Source organism: Petaurus breviceps, unplaced genomic scaffold, assembly GCF_028583685.1.
Source record: "Petaurus breviceps papuanus isolate PSGF00001 unplaced genomic scaffold, PetGlider_PUasm1.0 38, whole genome shotgun sequence".
Taxonomy (NCBI): domain Eukaryota; kingdom Metazoa; phylum Chordata; class Mammalia; order Diprotodontia; family Petauridae; genus Petaurus; species Petaurus breviceps.
In genome coordinates this window covers 34,547,709-34,566,108 of record NW_027186304.1, presented here as the reverse complement: position 1 = coordinate 34,566,108, position 18,400 = coordinate 34,547,709, and the positions used below count along the sequence as shown (strand labels likewise).

At 39.6% G+C, this 18,400-nt stretch overlaps 1 protein-coding gene across 1 annotated transcript in view; it reads right to left on the bottom strand.

Annotated features, from left to right (window-relative positions):
• Window positions 1-728: 728 nt before the first annotated feature.
• The window catches only part of COLEC12 (collectin subfamily member 12), a 237,482-nt gene continuing 219,810 nt past the window's right edge, over window positions 729-18,400 (bottom strand). Inside the window, exons 6-10 of the mRNA XM_069099739.1 lie at window positions 17,148-17,636; window positions 15,633-15,769; window positions 13,968-14,077; window positions 3,489-3,634; window positions 729-2,682 (exon numbers count right to left, since the gene is read on the bottom strand). Of these exons, the coding sequence (XP_068955840.1) occupies window positions 2,663-2,682; window positions 3,489-3,634; window positions 13,968-14,077; window positions 15,633-15,769; window positions 17,148-17,636 (902 nt within the window). The 3' untranslated portion in view covers window positions 729-2,662. The remainder of the gene's footprint in view (window positions 2,683-3,488; window positions 3,635-13,967; window positions 14,078-15,632; window positions 15,770-17,147; window positions 17,637-18,400) is intronic.

Genomic DNA, 18,400 nt, shown 5'->3' with positions numbered 1-18,400 from the left:
TCCCAAGCTTCGAGTTGTCCTATATACATGTAAAACTGTCACCCTGAGCAGTGAAGACAATTTATTTTGTGTTTCCCAGCTAGGGATAATCAGTTTTCAAATCCAGTTACTCTGACTCAAAATAACAAGTTCACTTTATACAATACCATCCTACCTCTCCTACTGAAAATGGAGCATGTCCTTATGGAAGTCAAGAATGAGTTAAAAAGATGCTCTTTTTTTCAAGGGGAAATCAATTCTGCTGTCTGGGGCAGAAATCTGCATGCTCCGTATAGTTTCTTGATCTATACAGTTTTCTACTTCCTTAAAAACCTTCTTCCTGTGGCATTTGCTATTCCTGCTTGCTGCCTGCTTCAGCTCAAACTAATTCAGCTTCAAACTAATATAAGGATGTGGAAGGATGAAGAACATTGATCACAGAGGAAGGAAAGAGGAAAGGGTTTTTTTTTCCTTTTTAGTGAAGGCCACTGCTGGGGAAACCATTTTCCATCCCCTCATAACAGGTAGCAAGTCAGGTGTCTCAAGATCTCATTACATATAATAATAATTGTTAGCATTTATATAGTGCTTTAAAGTTTGCAAAGAGCTAGACATATGTTCTCTGATTTGATAATGTCACATTTTTGCTAAACTTACTCCCTTGAAAATGGCCTAAATTCTGAATGTGTGGAGAAACATCTGGTCTATACACAGTCAAATATATAGTCATACATACATTGATTGCCTCATAATGTTTTAAACCATCTGATTTTATTGAATAAATCATTAAAAGTCTCCCAATTGCCTTCTGAAAATTGAAACATTCTTGCTGGAAGAAAAATACTGACTGCGGCATGAATATTTTCAGCTGTTCAAGTAACACTGGCCTTCCTTTCTGATGTATACATTAGGAATTCCTTGGATTTTTTTTCAGGTTACTTCTCAAATCACAATTGACAGATGAAAAACAGGAAGAAAGGGGGTCGAGGTTTGCCCACGAAGGCCTTTGAGTCATAAGAGTCTTGGCTCCTTTGGGAGTAAACTTTGGAGCAGAGTAGCTGGAAGTCTAAATCTTCGGGCCTCCAACAGAGACATTATTGACTGGTCATTTTGTCCCTAGTCAATTCCAGGCACAATTAAAAGGATGTGCAGGTGACATAAGTCAGCTGTAGTTGAATTGACAAATCACACAATTGATAAAGTTGAACTATTTCTTTATTCTTTAAAAATTTTATTTACGATAGATAGCAGCACTGCATAGGCAAGTCCTTGGGGAAGGGTGGGTAGGATACCTGCTGGGTGGAGACCTAGCCCCTGAGCATGGGCAGTGCCCAATGCCTGTTTTAGACATATTTTACTTTAAATTTTCTGAATGAAGGGAGAGATTAGAGAAGGACTCATAGGGGAGAGGGGTTGGGAAAAGTTCATTTTCAAGATTGTGATTTAGTGGCCTTTCATTTATTCTAACATTTGAGAACCTATGTACTTTGGAACGACTTTTCTGAAACTTGACTCAAAAAATGCAAACATTTCAGGCAGCCCATAGTCTATTTCTGTCCTTCCAAAGACAGTGCTGTTGACTGAACTAACCCGTGGATCTCTTTGGCAGGCAACACCTGCTGCTGTGGGGTTTCTGGGACAGGAGCATGTCCTTAGAAACCTAAGTGGAGCCCTTCAAAGAACCAGAGATGGAAACTTTCTACATTTCCCAATGAACACCTTCCCGTCAACACCACAAAGACAAAGCAACGAACCTTTCGACAACCACTTCTTTTAAATGTGATAGAGCAGGATCACTGTGTAGTGTTAGACCCTGTGACCAACACAGACCAACTTTAACCATTATTGGCTGTCTAGACCTTTACAGAATCATAAACTTTTCATTGCCAAAGTCTACAAAGTATTTCAAGTTAGTGAATTCCCTGGGGAAATGATACATCCATATACATATATGTTTATGCATATATACATTTACATACATACATATATGTATATATACACATACACAAATATATGTTTGTGTGTGTGTGTGTGTGTGTAATTTAAAAAAACAACAACTGAAAAACATCCTTTACCACGGGGAAGAGCTGCATCTGACAAGAAACTCTATGAGTTATTATTAGTACCATTATTGTTTTCTTTGGCTTCATGGACTATATTGGTAAAATGACCATAAAAAAGAAAAATATATAAAAAGCAAATATTTTGTACAAAAATACAAAGTTTTAAAAGCTCTTAAAAGTATATTCCATATTATTACTAAGAGTTTGGACTATATATATATATATGTATATTTGTATAATTTTCCTACATTTGGGATTTTAGCAAATGTAACACACTGTTTACACAGTCGATGTTTAAGCTTTTCCTATAGTTGAATAACAAGCACTCATTCAGAATGGAGTTTCCCTGTGCTTCTGAAGTTAGAACTCACATACTCGGGTGGTTATTGGCTGAGAAAGGCTATGGGATTCCATCCAGCTGTGCACTGACCATCAACTAGGTCCCAAGTCCTTTTGTAATGGTAGAAGGGAAGAAAAATTTGCAGTAGGAATTTTTGTTGAACCAGTTTTCAGTGCTTTCTTTTTCCACGGGGTGAGAAGATGATCTAGTCAGAAAGGCACATCCTTTGCTTTTGGGAGATGTCCAGAATTTAAGTCCATGTCTGTCATTTCACAGCTTATTATAATGCAGAAGTTGGTGCTAAAAGGAACAAAACCAGTTTTAATATTTAATCAAGTTAATATTGTATTAAAATAATGATTACCCAATCTGTTCTACTGCTCAAGAGTCTCAAATGCATGGTTTGAACAATAATGTGTATGATTTCTTTTTAAAAATACACTTTCACTGATATCTTTTGTTTTTACATAGGTTAGATTTCCTCTTGTATCCTGCCCTTCTTCCCACTTAAGAGTCATCCCAGTGCATATAAATTCAAAGAAATGAATAATTAGCAAGGGAAACAATTACAACCTTTGACCCTTACCACTCCCCATGTCCCTCCAAAACTAGTCATATTCAAGGGCCAGATGCTCATCTCCACAGGCTATACCACTGACAATCAAACTGGCTCAACTTGATTCAAAAAAATCATAAATTTGAACTGATTTAGACCACATTCTTTTAAATGAATTATAGCTCTGGTGAGGGAAACTGCATTAAAATCCCCAGTGTAAAAAGAAGCAAGCGTGTAAGGAAATTGGGTTAGAGATGTGAGATATTCAAGAACAGAGCAAAGTGAAAAAAAATCTCATAAAGGCACAGTGTAGGTCTTTGGGGATTGTATGATGCTTTTGTCTTTTTTTAAATGCTTAATTTTTTTTCAATAAACAAATATTAATTTCTCTCCCAACAAATTTTTTTTTGAAAAAAACCATAATAGGAAAATTTAATGAATGTTGGTGTTTTGAATTAGTCAAAAACGATAAAGGTTATATAGATAAAACACCCTTTAGTAGTGACCCAGACTCTACAATTATTCCTTTTAAGAACCCCATGTTGCTTACCTGGCTCCCTGTCTTTTTCACAAATGAAGTTGTTAATGTCTTCACATTGGAAATCATTCCACTGCCCAGCATAGATTAGCCCAGCACAGTCTTCTCCTGGTCCATGGCCATGACCCCAGTTATCAGGCTGTCCAGTTTTCCAATTTCTTTTGCAAAAACAAGAATTGAGTATTATTTGCACAGTGTGATGTCTTTGATCAAGAGGAGAAAAGTAAAAACTTAAAAAAAAAATCAAACCACTGTATTTTTCCTGAAATGAAGATACATTATTTAAAAAAACAGTGCATGCTCTTTTTGGGAATGAGAAGCATATGTGCAGTTACTGAGAAGGCAATCTCTCAAGTCAATACAATGGGGATGTCAAGGTCAGGAGGACTCAAGTCTGATTTCCATGCTGCACTCCCTGGAGTTTTTGTTTACCTTGCTCCAATGAAATCAACTCAGTATGTTATTTCATTGTAGAGCTGTGGGGAAAAAAGCACCCCAACTTTTAATAAATTATGTAGTTTATCATGATGAGGCAAATGATAAATTTTTAATGTAAGTTATAGCTTTTGAGAAGGGACTTTAGAGGTCATCTAGTCTTATACCTTCATTTTACAGATGAAGAAACTGGAGCCTAGAGAGCTTAATTGACTTGCTCAGATCACACAGTGAGGGAGTGTTAGAGCTAGGATTTGAACTTCTTCTTATGGTTCTAAATTAAGTCCTCATGCCATTGGCTTTGAGAAATACAGGAGAATGTGGTTTGTATTTGTATATTTGAGAGGACTTTATTTCCATATGTTGTTTTTTCTTATTTCTTCTGAGCAGAGAGCCTTTTGAAAATCCATTTGAATCTATATATGTTTTGAAATATATGAACTTATATAAATAAGAACAGAATTGTTAAGAGTAATAATAATAATAATTTGCCAGGCATTTGCTAAGTGCTTTATACTTATTATATCATTTGATCCTCATAACAACCCTGGGAGGTAGGAGCCTTTATTATCCCTATTTTCCAGATGAGGAAACTGAGTCAAACAGAGGTTAAGTGACTTGCCCAGTGTCACACAATTAATCAGTGTCTGAGGTTGGATTTGAATTCAGACCTTCTGACTCCAGGTCCAGGGCTTTATCTACTATGTCACCTAGCTTCCCCAGTATACAAAGAAATATTTTATGCATCTAGAAATTCCTCTAATGATAAACAAATGGCCATGACTTCTTTGGTAGTTGTTATGTTGGTTACCCTAGCTGGGAAAGATACATTTAATTTCACTACTGTTTAGAATATTTAAGTTTTTTCAAGAAATTAAAAACAAGAAACAAAAAGTAAACTTCTTTAGGGTGGGTTCATTTTAAGGCTTGTTAACCTTAACTATGTAATTTGAAACAACCCTTAGGATCTTTGTTTGGCAGAGCTAGCATTTCTTGATTATGTTTTCGTTTAATAAATTAGATGTACTTCCAATCTCAGCCCTGAGAAGTAGGTTTTCCCCCCTCTAAGAAACAGGTTGCTACACAGAAGCTTGTGGTTACTGCCTGAAAGGTTGCCATGATCAGCTTCAGGCCACGCCTGCCTGATGTGGAGGGTCTGAGAGAACATCTGGAAAAGGATGCACACAGCTTTCCAGAAATGATGAGTCATTTTCCCATTAGTAACATGCAGTCCTGAGGTAACTCAAGGACACCCCATATCATCAGAAACATCTCAGGGTGAGACTAGCAGCCCTAAATCATGTTTACAAAAGACATCTGATGTTGAGAGTAAGTTAAAAAACACACACAACACACAAGGTAGAATTTCTTTCAAGTATGTATTTTGGGATATTCTTTATAAAGAGTGACTAAAAGACCATTATCAAGTCTATTTAGTAATGGAAAGATAATTTGAAGGAGATTATAACAAGGTGTGTGCTAACCTCTGAGCTTTGACCTTGCTTAGCCTGGAAATAGGTTTCAATATCACTTCTCGCCTTGCCTTCTCTCCCTTTTCCGCTCTCCTTTATGTACTGTCTTCTGCTATTAGAATATAAGCTCTCTGAGGGCACAGACTGACCCAGAACTTAATGTATTACCTGGCACTTAGGAAATTCTGAATAAATGCATTGTCTGTCAACTAGGTATCAAACTACCTTATGTGAGCCCAAAAGTAGAAAGATACTTACTTTTGAGGTGGGATGATCCCAAAGGTAGATGAGGAAGGTAAGGAAAATGCATAGAGAATCGGAATGTAGAGTATTTGCTGAATTTATATTATTGTCTGTATTTATCAAATTTGTATCACCTTGTCTGACTTTTCAGCAGGTGTTAATGGTACATAGGTCGTTGAACTTCATAATATTACTAGTACAGTCTCTTAATTTTTGTAAGCAGGTGAGGTTGGGCTTATATTTTAATTTTGTTCAGTGTGCTGGATTGGGGAGTCAGAGGCCATTATGCAGTTCACAAATGTAAGCAAGAGTTATTATCACTACTTCTACTCCTCTACCCCCAACCAAGACACTTCTTAGTTAATTTATAAACTGGGTGAATCTTACATATAAAAGTAATGAAAAATCACTTAGTACATGTGGCACAGTGGATAGAGTGCTGGGCCTGGAGTCAGGAAGACCTGAGTTCAAATCTGACCTCAGACACTTACTAGCTGTGTGACCCTGGGCAAATCACTTGTTTGCCTCAGTTTCCTCATCTATAAAATGAGCTGCAGAAGGAAATGGCAAACCACTTTGGTGTCTCTGTTAAGAAAATCTCAAACAGGGTCACGAAGAGTTGGATATGACTAAAAAGGACTGAACAACAACATTGTCAGAAGGAAGGCACTTGAGGAGGACAGGGAAAGGTTTCTTGCAGGAGGTGGGATGTTAACTGAGACTTGAAGGAGGCCTGGGAAGCTAGGAGGTGGAGTTAGTGGGGTGAACAATCCAGATATGGGGAACAGCCAGTGAAAATGCCCAGGAGACTGGAGTGTTGTGTGTGAGCTACAGCAAGAAGGTCAGTGTCACTGAAAGGCAGAGTATGTGGAGGGTAGTAGGGTGTAAGAACACTAGAAAGGTAGGGAGGAGGCAGGTTAGGAAGAGCTTTAAAATCTACATGGAGGATAGTATATTTGATCCTGGAGGTAACAGGGAGCCATTCTGTGTGTGTGTGTGTGTGTGTGTGTGTGTGTGTGTGTGTGTGTGTGTGTGTGTGTGTGTGTGAGATATGGTCAGACCTGTGTTTCAGGAAGATCAATTTGACAATTGAGTGTGAGTGGATGAATTGGAGTGGGGAGAGACTTGAGACAGAGAGAACAATTAGCAGCCTGTTGCAATAGCCCAGGTAATGAGGGCCTATACCAGGATGGTGGCGCGTCAGAGAAGAGAAGGAGGGGTTTATCCAAGAGATATTTAGAAGGCAGAATCAACAAGACTTGGCAACTGATTGACGACTCATTGGTTTCAAGCCTGGATAACTGGGCGGATGGTGGACCCTCAATGGTTATACAATGAGATAGTTTCAAAATGTAGCTTGAAGTCAGGACAACAAAGGGATATTTCATCAGCAAGCATTTATTAAATGCCCACTATGTACCAGGCACTATGCTAAATGCTGAAAATATAGAGAAAGGCATAGAGATTATTAACCTTTATTAAAAGACTATGAACCAACACATTGGGGTGTTTGCAGGACAAAATTTGTCAGCAATAATAGCATGGGATCAGAATAAAATATGATGACCCAGCACACATGTACAATTCTGGAGAGAAAGATGGGGATAGATCAGATAAAGATCTTATGTATTTTTGTGAAGAATTCCAGAATAAATTATAACTTGAACCATATGTGAAGGCCTGGAAACATCCTTCTCTTTATCCCACAAACACCTATTTTTTTTTCTGCCTGCACACCATGACTCCTCCATATATGTATTACATTTTTCATATTTAAATGTTTCCCTTGCTTACACATTATATTTATGAGTGCTATCTCACAGCATGAGAGGCTGAAGCCATAGATGGGGAAAGTGCCTGAATCTCATGCAGTGGTAGGCATAAATCAGCATCAAATTCTAGCAAGACATTTGTCAGTCAGTCAATAAATATTTATTTAGTCCTCACTATCTTGCAGGCTAGGAATGCAAGGAAAAGCAAAAGGTAGTTTCTGCCCTCGAGGAGCTCACAATTGAGTGGATTTATTTGTACAAAGCATTTATGCTTTAACAACTTATTTTGAGTATACCAGAAGACTTTGAAACTGTTTCTACCACACTGATGAACTTACCCACAAATAGGAAAATCTCCTAAAAATGTTCCAGCATCCTCAGAGCTATGCTTGTCACTCTGAAAGTTCCCAGAAGATTCCATTTTCATCTAGAGGGAGGCAGAGCTTAAGTTCTAAATGTTGGCCTTAGTCCTTTCCAGACTCCCAAACCAATGTGCTTTCTTATTGCCCACAAAGTTGACTGAAATTTCATGGCCAAGAAAGTCCCACTGGTGAAGCTCTGGCCTTATAACTGGGAAGTATTACTAGTAAGAAGAATGCCTTTGCTGGAGAATCCCTTCCTGGTATAAGCAGTCTGCACTGAAGAGGATTTCTCCCTGGTGGTTTGGCCCATTGCCATTCTGGCTGAATTGTGATGAGTAAAAATGGAGTGAGTTATTGCTTATGCCCCTCCAAACATGCTCTTATCCTTGGTGTTCTGCTGTGTGAGTATTATTCCTTTGTCTGGACAAGCTTATTGCTGGTCAATGGGATCCTGGCTACAATTTCAGTGTACAGATTAGTCACTCTCTAAGGCATTTAAAGAAAATTCTTATAGTCAGTTCAAAGACACGAGAAGGATGAACATTAGAGGAAAAGAGTATGTACAGATTCCATTTCCATCTGTTATAATACTGATGCACACTACAATTATGTAATGTATATCACAAAAATCTTATATATCAAGATGTGGTGATTTCAGATATGGGCGGTGCATGGGACTGGGTATGCTGGCCCACCCTATGGGAGCATTTGCCTGATGGTCCAGGGAAACAACAGTGACATTGCTGTTTTAGAGTGGACCAACCCATACCCATCATCTGCGTATGCAAGTGACCCTGGGATCCAGAAGGCTATGCTAGCATATGACAAGCTCTAGCTGTTGCTACCAAGTTGGAAAGGCATTTCTGAGATCATATAAATGAGCAATGTGTTCAGTGTTAAGAAGAGAAACAAAGGTCTTTAAAGTGGAAGAGAGGGTTCTCACCAGAACCTTGATGGCACACAGCAAAATGGTGCAAGGAGAGACTAAAAGATATAAAGCTGGAGAAGGCAAAGGAAAGAATATAATAAGACATGTAGGACTCAATATCAGAATAAGGTCAAGATATTCAGCGTACAGGTCTTGTTGCTGTTCATTCATTTTCAGTTGTGTCTGACTTCATGACCTCATTTGGAATTTTCTTGGCAAAGATACCAGAGTGGTTTGCCATTTCTTTCTCCAATTCATTTTACAGATGAGGAAACTGAGGCAAACAGGTTTAAGTGACTTGCCCACGGTCACAAAGTTAGTGTCTGAGGCCAGATTTGAACTCAGGAAGATGAGTCTTCCTGATGCCATTATTGCACCTAACTGTTCCAATCATGACAGTGCAGTGTCATTAAAAAAAAAAAAGAATCCAGATGAAGGGGGCAGGGGGAGGGGTCAACAGTACCAAACTCTGCAGAAAGGTAAAGAAGGATTAAGACTGAGAAAAGGTCATTGACTTCAGCGATCTAGAGATCATCTGAGACCTTGGGCAGAGCAGTGTCATTTGAATGATGGAGTGAAGTCACAATGAAAAGGATTGAGAAGTGACTGGGAGGTGAGAACGTTGTCAATGGGTATAAATGACTTTTTCTAGGACTTTGGCTGTGAAAGGGAGGATAGGCACAGGTTGATAGTTGAGAGGATGGCAGGGTCAAATGAATTTCTTTTTTTAAAGAATGGGGAAACTTGGGGGGGGGGCATTTGTAGGTAGCAGAGGAGAAAATAAACACAGGCTGGATGTGATAGGTGGAATGTATATAATAAAAGGGGTAAACCCCTGGAAGGAACAGGAGGAAATGGGTATAATAAAAAAAGGAAAAGGGTATGATGAAATGGGATGATATTGGTAATGACAAGGACCACCTCTTCCACAGGAACTAGAGCAATGGCGGAGGGTGCTGAACTTACTGTCTAAGTGCAGAATGGGGAAGGAAGGGGAACATGTGATGATTGCTTCCATTATTTTTTCAGTGAAGTATGTGGTAAGATATATCATGAATGATTTTTTCATTCTATTTTCCCACAGGAAACTGTAATCAGGCAATTTAACAACGTGTGGAGTCCTTTGCTTTCAGTTTATGCAGAGTCCGTTATTGTCCATCTCGGTATTTCATTTCGGGGGCCTTGCATTAGCTCTGAATATTTTATTCTTGCCATACTATATTTTAAAATCTGAACCTCAAGATTCTTATATTTACATTTATTCCTTTCTGTGGAAAATGAGAAGCAGAATCTGAGTCCTGTGGTTCTGATGCAAAAGCCCAAACTCTCAGAGGGTCTCCGAATAAGCGTCTGTGGTTTGGGGATTGCATTCCAAACCAGATAGCTTGCTATTTCATACTTATCTGAGTCCCAGGTACTACCAAGGGTGCTTCACTACTAAAGCACATAATTCTTGCTGGAGCCTGGAGAAGGAGAGCCCAGTTTCATCTTGGGAGAGCTGGCTTGCATAGATCTGTTCCTGCTCAATCCATTCCATATGGGCCAGCATCGGCTTTTTCTTAGAGGAAAGGATTAAGATTGGATTTCTTGGATAGTCCAACCCAGAACTTTTCCCTTGTCTTGCCTTTTTTTGCCTCTATAGACATGAGGAAAGTGCTGCAATTGTGGAGGAGACTTATCCAAATAAAAAATAATTATCCTGGCATCCTATCAAGCAAAGAAAGCCAATCTTCTTTTCTTTAATGGGCTATACTTCTGCCGTTCCCCTCCCCTGCCATTTTCCTCTGTAGCTCTTGCTTCATTTCTCTATTATAGTAACTTTAAGGGATTTTTACCATTACCGAGACTGGATCTGTGAGGCAGTATGGTAAGTAGCAGATAGAAAATTAGCCTCAGAGTCAGGAAAACCCAAGTTCAAGCATGGCCTGTGACTTTCAAGTACGTTCACATATTCCCCTTAATTCTAGTGCTTTCCCTCTATTGATTATCTCCAATTTATCCCGTAGATAGCTAGCTTGTACAGACTTGTTTGCATGTTGTCTTCCTCATTAGAGTTCGAGCAACTCCTTGAGGGATTGTTTTCCTTTCTTTTTTTGCTTTACTTTGCATCTTCAGGGCTTAGCACAGTACCTGACACATAGAAAATATTTAGTAAATATCTATTAATTGACTGATGCATTTGATGTTCTTACCTTTGCTTTGCTTGCTGAATCCAGTGACTATCTCCTTAGATAGCTTAGGCATCATGTGCCTAAGAAGAAAAGTTTTATTCTGCATTCAGTAACAGCCGTATCCTCATAATTTCAAGTTTTAACGTCCTCCTCTTTGACTCAGCCAGGCTATTTAATTCAGTAATTCAACGATGCAGCTGATGGATCCATGATCTCCTTAATGTGTGGGCTCCCTCCAAAAGTGTAGATTGCAACCAATTCATACCTTCTCATTTCATGTGAATTTGTTCATGTCTTCCCAAGACTCTCTCATAGGGTAACTATTTAATGTGCTCACAGATTGTTGTTGTTTTGTTCTTTGTTCTCAAAGACAACCAATGACATCAGGAATGGAATGTCTTGACTTGCAAATGAATTGGATTTAAGTGAGGCAGGGCTGTGCAAAGTCATCAGCCTCACTCTGTCCTCCAGAGTCACCAGAGTCCAGTGGCAAGACATAGGTCAAGATGACTGGCGATGGCCACTCAATGTGCTAAAGGCCTTACTGCAATATCTGGGCATTATTTTGGAAGCTTCTGGCACTCACCTTTGTTTCCTAGGTACATAAATACATCAGTCCCAAAGTATTTCCTGTGTATGTGTATGTTACTGGTTTGGAAATGTTTCCTAAATTCTGAAATTCTACATGCTCTGTGAAGACCAATTAATATCACATTACTGCCTGATCTTGAATTATACTCCCTCTTTATCTGGTTTAGTGGAAACATTCCTGGACGTGAAGTCAGGAGAACAGGATTTAAGCTCTGGTCCTGCTATCTATTGACTGTGTGACTGGGCAAGTAATTTGCGATCTCTGAGACTATTTCCTCATCTGTAAAACAGTATAATTCTTCACATCCTTCCCTCCTCCCAGCACATGCTTTGGTTTAGGGGATCCTGATCTTTGGTTGTTCGTTACTTCTGTTTTGTGCTCTTTTCTTGAGCAAGGCTGACTAAGTAGTGATTCTGATGCAGACACTTCCAGCCTTGGAGGCAATGTTGTGAATCTGAAAGGAGGCCTGGATATCATGGGTTCTTCAGTGGGAGCCGACTGACAGTAAGAAGAGCTTCTGCTTCAGAGAGGCTGACCAGCAACAAAACGACAATGTAGAACCAAGGAGAATGTGTGGTCCAGGAAAGTCCATTTAACTTGCTTCCACTGTCCTGGACAGTCTTGGCAGAAGATATGGGAATTACTTGGGCCATGTAGAACCGAGGAGAAATATGAAGTGCCAATTTAGCAGTTCCTACTTCATATCTTGATGTTTTAATTATCAGCCTCTTGGGGGGAGTATAACAGTATTTATAAGTTGTTACTGCTGATGTGTATTTGAATATTTTGTCTGCATATTTCTTTTGTGTGGATGAAGCATTTCTTTTGGGTGGAGGAAGAAAACAGCTTCCCTATAGCTGATTTACATTGTACATTAAGTACCTTTCTATCCCTCCACCTCTTTGGTGAGAATCTGGACATGAGCCAGTTTAATCTATAAATAAATTTTCTTGGGGCTCCAGGGTATGTCCATAAAGAACCAGAGAGTTTGAGAAAACAAACCTGCCAAGCTCTACTAGTTCTGAACCTAGTCTGCATGCTTGTGTCCAGAGAAGATTGTTGTTCAGCCATTTTCAGTCATGTCTTACTCTTTGTGACCCCATTTTGTTGTTGTTTTTTCCCTTGGCAAAGATATTGGGGTGGTGTGCCCTTTCTTTGTCTAGCTCATTTTACAGATGGAGAAACCGAGGCAAACAGAGTTAAGTGACTTTTCCACAGTCACATAGCTAGTAAGTGTCTGAGTCAGAATTTGAACTCATGAACATGAGTCTGACTCCAGGCCCTATCTCCTGTCCCACCTAGCTACTTCTAAAGAGAAAAAGGGGCCCTTGTTTGGAATGAGAGAAGATAAATGCTTTGATTCATCCCAACTGAGCAACGGGTTATTTTTATTACATGTCTTATTTTGGAAAATAAATAAAATTCAAATCTATATATTTTTCCCCTTGTTAATAGATAATTCTATTGGGGTTGGGAAAGAAGCTGCAACTATTGGCTTGAATCTTTGGAGATGATACTGTGTATAAAATGTGGTCCAGGAAGTAAATTTAAATTGCTTCCACTGTTCTATGCTTTTTTTTTTTTTATAGGGATGGTATCTCAGTTGGATTTATGAGAAATCCTTGATCTTCTACAAATTCAATTATTTTGCTGCCCAACTGAAATTCCAGTTTGTGAGAAGGGCACATAATGTTTTCATTTTGTAATTAGATTCTAGGTCAAGATAAACTGGACTTAGTTGTCTTGATAATGTGCCACTGACAGGCGCTCTGCAAAATAGCCAACAGAGTTGCTGCTGAGGAAAATCTCACTGTGACCAAGAAACTCCTGGCTTTCATTATTCATTCACCCAGGACAAAATTTAGAAAAAAGGGTCCTGGCAAAAAGTTTCACACTGTGATTCTATTCTCCTGCCATTTAATATTCAATTTTCCCTTTGGCTAAAACAACAGCAAAAAAAATTCACCAAACAATCCCTTCTCCCTAAATGCTCCAGGTATCTGGTTGACTCGGTAGATAAGAGTGCTGGGCCTGGAGTCCTCGGACATTTATTTGCCATGTGACCTTGGGCAAGTCACTTAATCTAGGTTTGCCTCAGTTTCCTTCACTGTAAAATGGGAACAATAATAGTACCTCATGAGGTTGTTGTGAGGATGAAATGAGATGATATTAAACAGCACCAGTGCCCGGCACATAGACATTATATAAGTGCTCGCTGTCATCCTCATCCTCCTCATCATCGGACTCAATAGCAATTTCCTGATGTAGAATAACCAGTGTCTGTAACTTTGGGGGGAGTTCTCTAAGTAGAATGGTGAAGGAGGAAGAAAAGACTGCATAATTATTGAACCACCACGCCATCCATCAGTAACTTTATTAAGTGCCTACTATGTGCAGGTGCTGTGCTAGGTGCTGGAGATGTAAAAAGGGTCAAAAGAGAGTCCTGCCCTCAGGGAGCTTACAATCTAACGAGGGCTTCACGATTGGATGAAGCTCCAGAAAACTTCAATACTCACGTGTATTTCGGGGTAGTTCCATCCAGCCACTTCCACTCATTCTCCTGTTCAGAGTCTGTAAGGCCAATCCAGAGGCTGTCTCTCCCCACCATCTGCTTTTTTATCCATTGCTGAAAAACAGGCAGTAGGGCATTATTACTGTTCCTTAAGACAGTAATTATGGGAGACTTATGGGAGTTTTGAGTCAGTAAGCTGCCCTTTTTTTTTCCTTGCTTTTTGGAGGGCAATTGGGGTTAAGTGACTTGCCCAAGGTCACATGACTAGTTTTTGTGTTAAGTGTCTGAGGCTGGATTTGAACTCAGGTCCTTCTGACTCCAGGGCCAGTGCTCTATTCACTGCACCACCTAGCTGTCCCAATTTCTAATTATATTTCAAAAATTTATCTTTCTCTTACGCTCTTCCACATCCTTTTTGGGGCTGTGATAGTTGCTTTTCTTTGATGATAAATTATTTTAGGATGACCTGCTGAAAACCCCTGGAACCCTTGACCCTCCTGCCATCTTCTCTTCTGTGTTCCAAACCTGGTTAGCCATTGTGGAAAGAGTTCCAGGAAGCTACTGCAGGAGGGTCTTAGTAGAGACAAGCAGATACATTCTAAGTGCCATACTCCATGCAGCCTACTGCACTCTTCCTGCCCCATCCTCTGCTACATGCACAACCATCTCCTAAGTCAGGCAAACTGTAGTATTTGATATTCACAGTACATATCTCGAACAGTTAGGTGGCACAGTGGATAGAATGCCTAGCTTGAAGTCAGGAAGGTTCATCTTCCTGAGTTCAAATCCAGCCTCAGTTTATTTACTAGTTATGTGACCTTGGGCAAGTCACTTAACCCTGTTTGCCTCAGTTTCCTCTTCTGCAAAATGAGCTAGAGAAGAAAATGTCAAACCACTTCAGTATCTCTGCCAAGAAAACCCATTGGGATCACAAAGAGACACAACTGCAAAATGACTGAACACGCACACATCTCACATTTTCCTACAACTATTTTGTACTTATGCCAGTTCCTACGTGTGGAATGTATACCGTTTTTTCTCATCTCTGCCTGGTGAATTTCAAGCCACTCTCTAGAATCCAGCTCAAAGGTTACTTTCTCCACCAAGTCCTTCTTCATTTCCATAGTTGTAAACGATCCTTTCCTTATATCTTTTCTTTTTTATTCTCTATTATGATTATTTGTGTGCATGTTTTTTCCTCCCCACACCTACTAATCTGTAAGCTCCATAAAGTCAGGAACTAAATCTTAAGGATTTTTATATCTCCCTCCTTGTATGATGCTCTGTACATATTAGATGCTTAAATTCTTGTTGCGTATTACTATATTCCCTTGACTGGCTCTCCCATTCCCTCATGACACTTTTGTTTCTTCCCTTTTCATTAATTAATTGGTACCAAAGGAAAAACTCCCTAGTCTATCAACATGGCTACTTTTGGGTCTAATAATTAGCTCTTCTCTCACAAAATTAAGTAGCACTTCTAGACTGGAGGGGATAAGAAAACCTTTCTATGACATCAATTCTTCTCTTTTATTTACCTTATCTCAGGTCAATTCTGAGAGTTTGCCTTCTGGATGCTTGACTGTGAATGTTCATTATCTTTGTATCCACCTCTCCCCAATCATGTGATTTCCAGTCTCCAAATATCCTTAAATTGCCATAGACATACCTGTTCTTCTCTTGTGTTTATGAAGATGAGATGTGAAGACTTGTCTTCACAGAAAAGTTTGGCATCATGAAAAATTTCTTTTTCTGTTGAAAAATAGTAGCATTTGTCTGTGTAGTTCTTCCAGTGAGGGGGACATCCTAGGAAAATGAACATTTAAGCACTGGTTAAAACAGCATGAGTATGAGGTCTTTTATTAGGAATATTTGAGACTTACAGTTGGCCCCTGGTTGCTTCTATATCCAGGGGACAGTCAGGCATTTTGTTGTGCAGAACTCATGAAAACTGCACATTGCAAAACTTTACCTATGTGCTTAGTACAAAGTTTAACCTTTGTTAAGGTTGCAAGATTCCACACAGTAGTTAAGACCACACAATTTAGGAAATAGCTATTTGTGGGATTATTATTTCCCTGTCTTTACATTTGATCTGCATCTGGATTAGTCTGTTCAAGGACAGAAAAAAAAAATTGAAGAAGGCACAGATGTGTACCATAGTCTGGAATCCATATGGTGTCTATAAATAATTGGCTATGAGGACCCAGGACTTAGGACAAAGAAAATAAACCAAGGTAGCAATAATGAAAACCCGAGTCTTCTCAAAAAAGAGTATTTTGCTGGTCAGAATTACCTCTGGGTTGAAGAGAAAAATTAAGTCTAAAATCTAGCAATTTTTTTTAGGGCAAAGCAGACCTGTGATTTCATTATTAGGAAATTCCCTCTACCAATGCAAACTGGCACCTGTTCTGCAATTAATAAACAATTTTAGAATTGCCTGGGGTGCCAAAAAGTTAAATGACCCAGAGGTACACAGCCAGTCATTGTTAGAGATGGGATTTCAAACCTAGTTCTTCCTGGACCCAAAGGATCTTCCAAACAGCCTGTCCTTGTTTGCATGTATGTACATGTAATGTGAATATATACGTGCGTCTATACACATACATATATAGGTACATGTATGTGTAAATGTATATATACATATATATGTATATATACACATATACACCATACACATATATGAACTATTAAAGCTATAACAAACATATTAGTATAGGAACTACCACATATTTTCGAAAAAGGAATTGCATATAGATGGCTAAGAGAGGGCTCAGTGTGAATATTAATGGGGTGAATTGAAGAACACTTTCATCCCTGGGGTGAAGAGAATAAATGAAAAGAAGATTCATGTGGCGACCAACCTCAGGTTTCAATGAAGGAAATGTTTTCTGAAGGGCATGCTTTCTGAAAGTCCGACCCAGCTAAATAAACAAGGAGTAGAACACCCGATCACATTGAAAGAATGAAACATATGAGTTTGAGTGACACCACATGGTGCTTAGGGCTGTTAAAGCAGCAGGGTTCTCACGCTTGCCCTGCATGATACTTTCACTGCTAAATAAGGCAGGATATAGCAGGAGAGAGCACAGTAAACATTCTGTGAAGGTGAGTCAAAGCTGTGCTCTATCTGCCCTGTAGATGGATGCCCTCCTGGCTTTACTCTGGGGCCACCCAGACTCACCATTGGGCTCTGGTGCTGGCGTTGGTTCGTTCTGCAGAGCAAGTGGCGCCATTGCTCCTGAGGGACCCGGTGGGCCAGGTGGGCCCTTTGGACCCGGCATGCCCGGCACACCAGGTAGTCCAGGAAGTCCTCGGGGACCAGGAACTCCAGGCTCTCCCACGGTGCCCTGTAATCCTTGGAAGCCAGGGGGACCCTGTGGGCCAGGAGCACCATCCTTGCCAGCGGGGCCTGGAGGGCCTGGGTCTCCACTTGGCCCTGGTGGGCCCGTCTTCCCAGGGGATCCTCTTTGTCCTTTTGGTCCTTGGGACCCTTTGGAGCCCTTACTGCCTTTGTCCCCTGGAGGGCCGATTGGCCCAACTGGACCCCTTTCACCTGTCGGGCCTGGTGGCCCTGGCTCCCCCTTTTCTCCTTTTTGTCCTTTGTTACCAGTAGGACCAAGAGGTCCTTGGGGTCCCCTGTCACCTTTAGGTCCTCGGGGACCAGGAGGGCCTGAAACAGAATAAAAAATGCAACTGGAATAAATAAAGACAATAATATTTGTAGAATTTTCTTATAGAAAATTTCCAAAGTGCAAAAATCTAAACTTACAAAACAGTATATATTATGGATCAATTATTGGCTTTATAAATAATGGTTGATAAAAGACAATTATATTTGTAGAATTTTTTATAGTAAATTTCCGAAGTGCAAAAATTTAAGTTAAAAAAATTGTATATATTATGGACCAATTATTGACTTTACCAAAAGATTCTTTGTTGTGTTATTTTTTTTAAGGATTCATAAAAAAATCTTTTAAATAACAACTTTCCCTACTCCATTTAAAATATATGATTTATACGCAGCTTTTCAGTAACACAGCTTAGGTAAGGGTATGTCTACAACTATATAGTGTAGATAAAGGATGAAGCTGGGCCTGGAGTCAGGAAGCCCTGAGTTCAAATCCAACCTCAGATACTTATTAGACGTGTGACCCTGGACAAGTCACTACCCTCTGTCTGCCCCAGTTTCCTCAACTATAACATGGGGATAATAATAGCACCCATCTCTTAGAGTTGTTGTGAGAATCAAACAAGATTATATTTGTAAAATGTTTAGCACAGTGCTTGGAATATAGTAATAATGTTAATAAATAACATTAACAAGTTCTTCCTCCTTCCTTCCTTCTTCCTTCCTTCCTTCCTTCCTTCCTTCCTTCCTTCCTTCCTTCCTTCCTTCCTACCTCCTTCCTTCCTTCCTTCCTTCCTTCCTTCCTT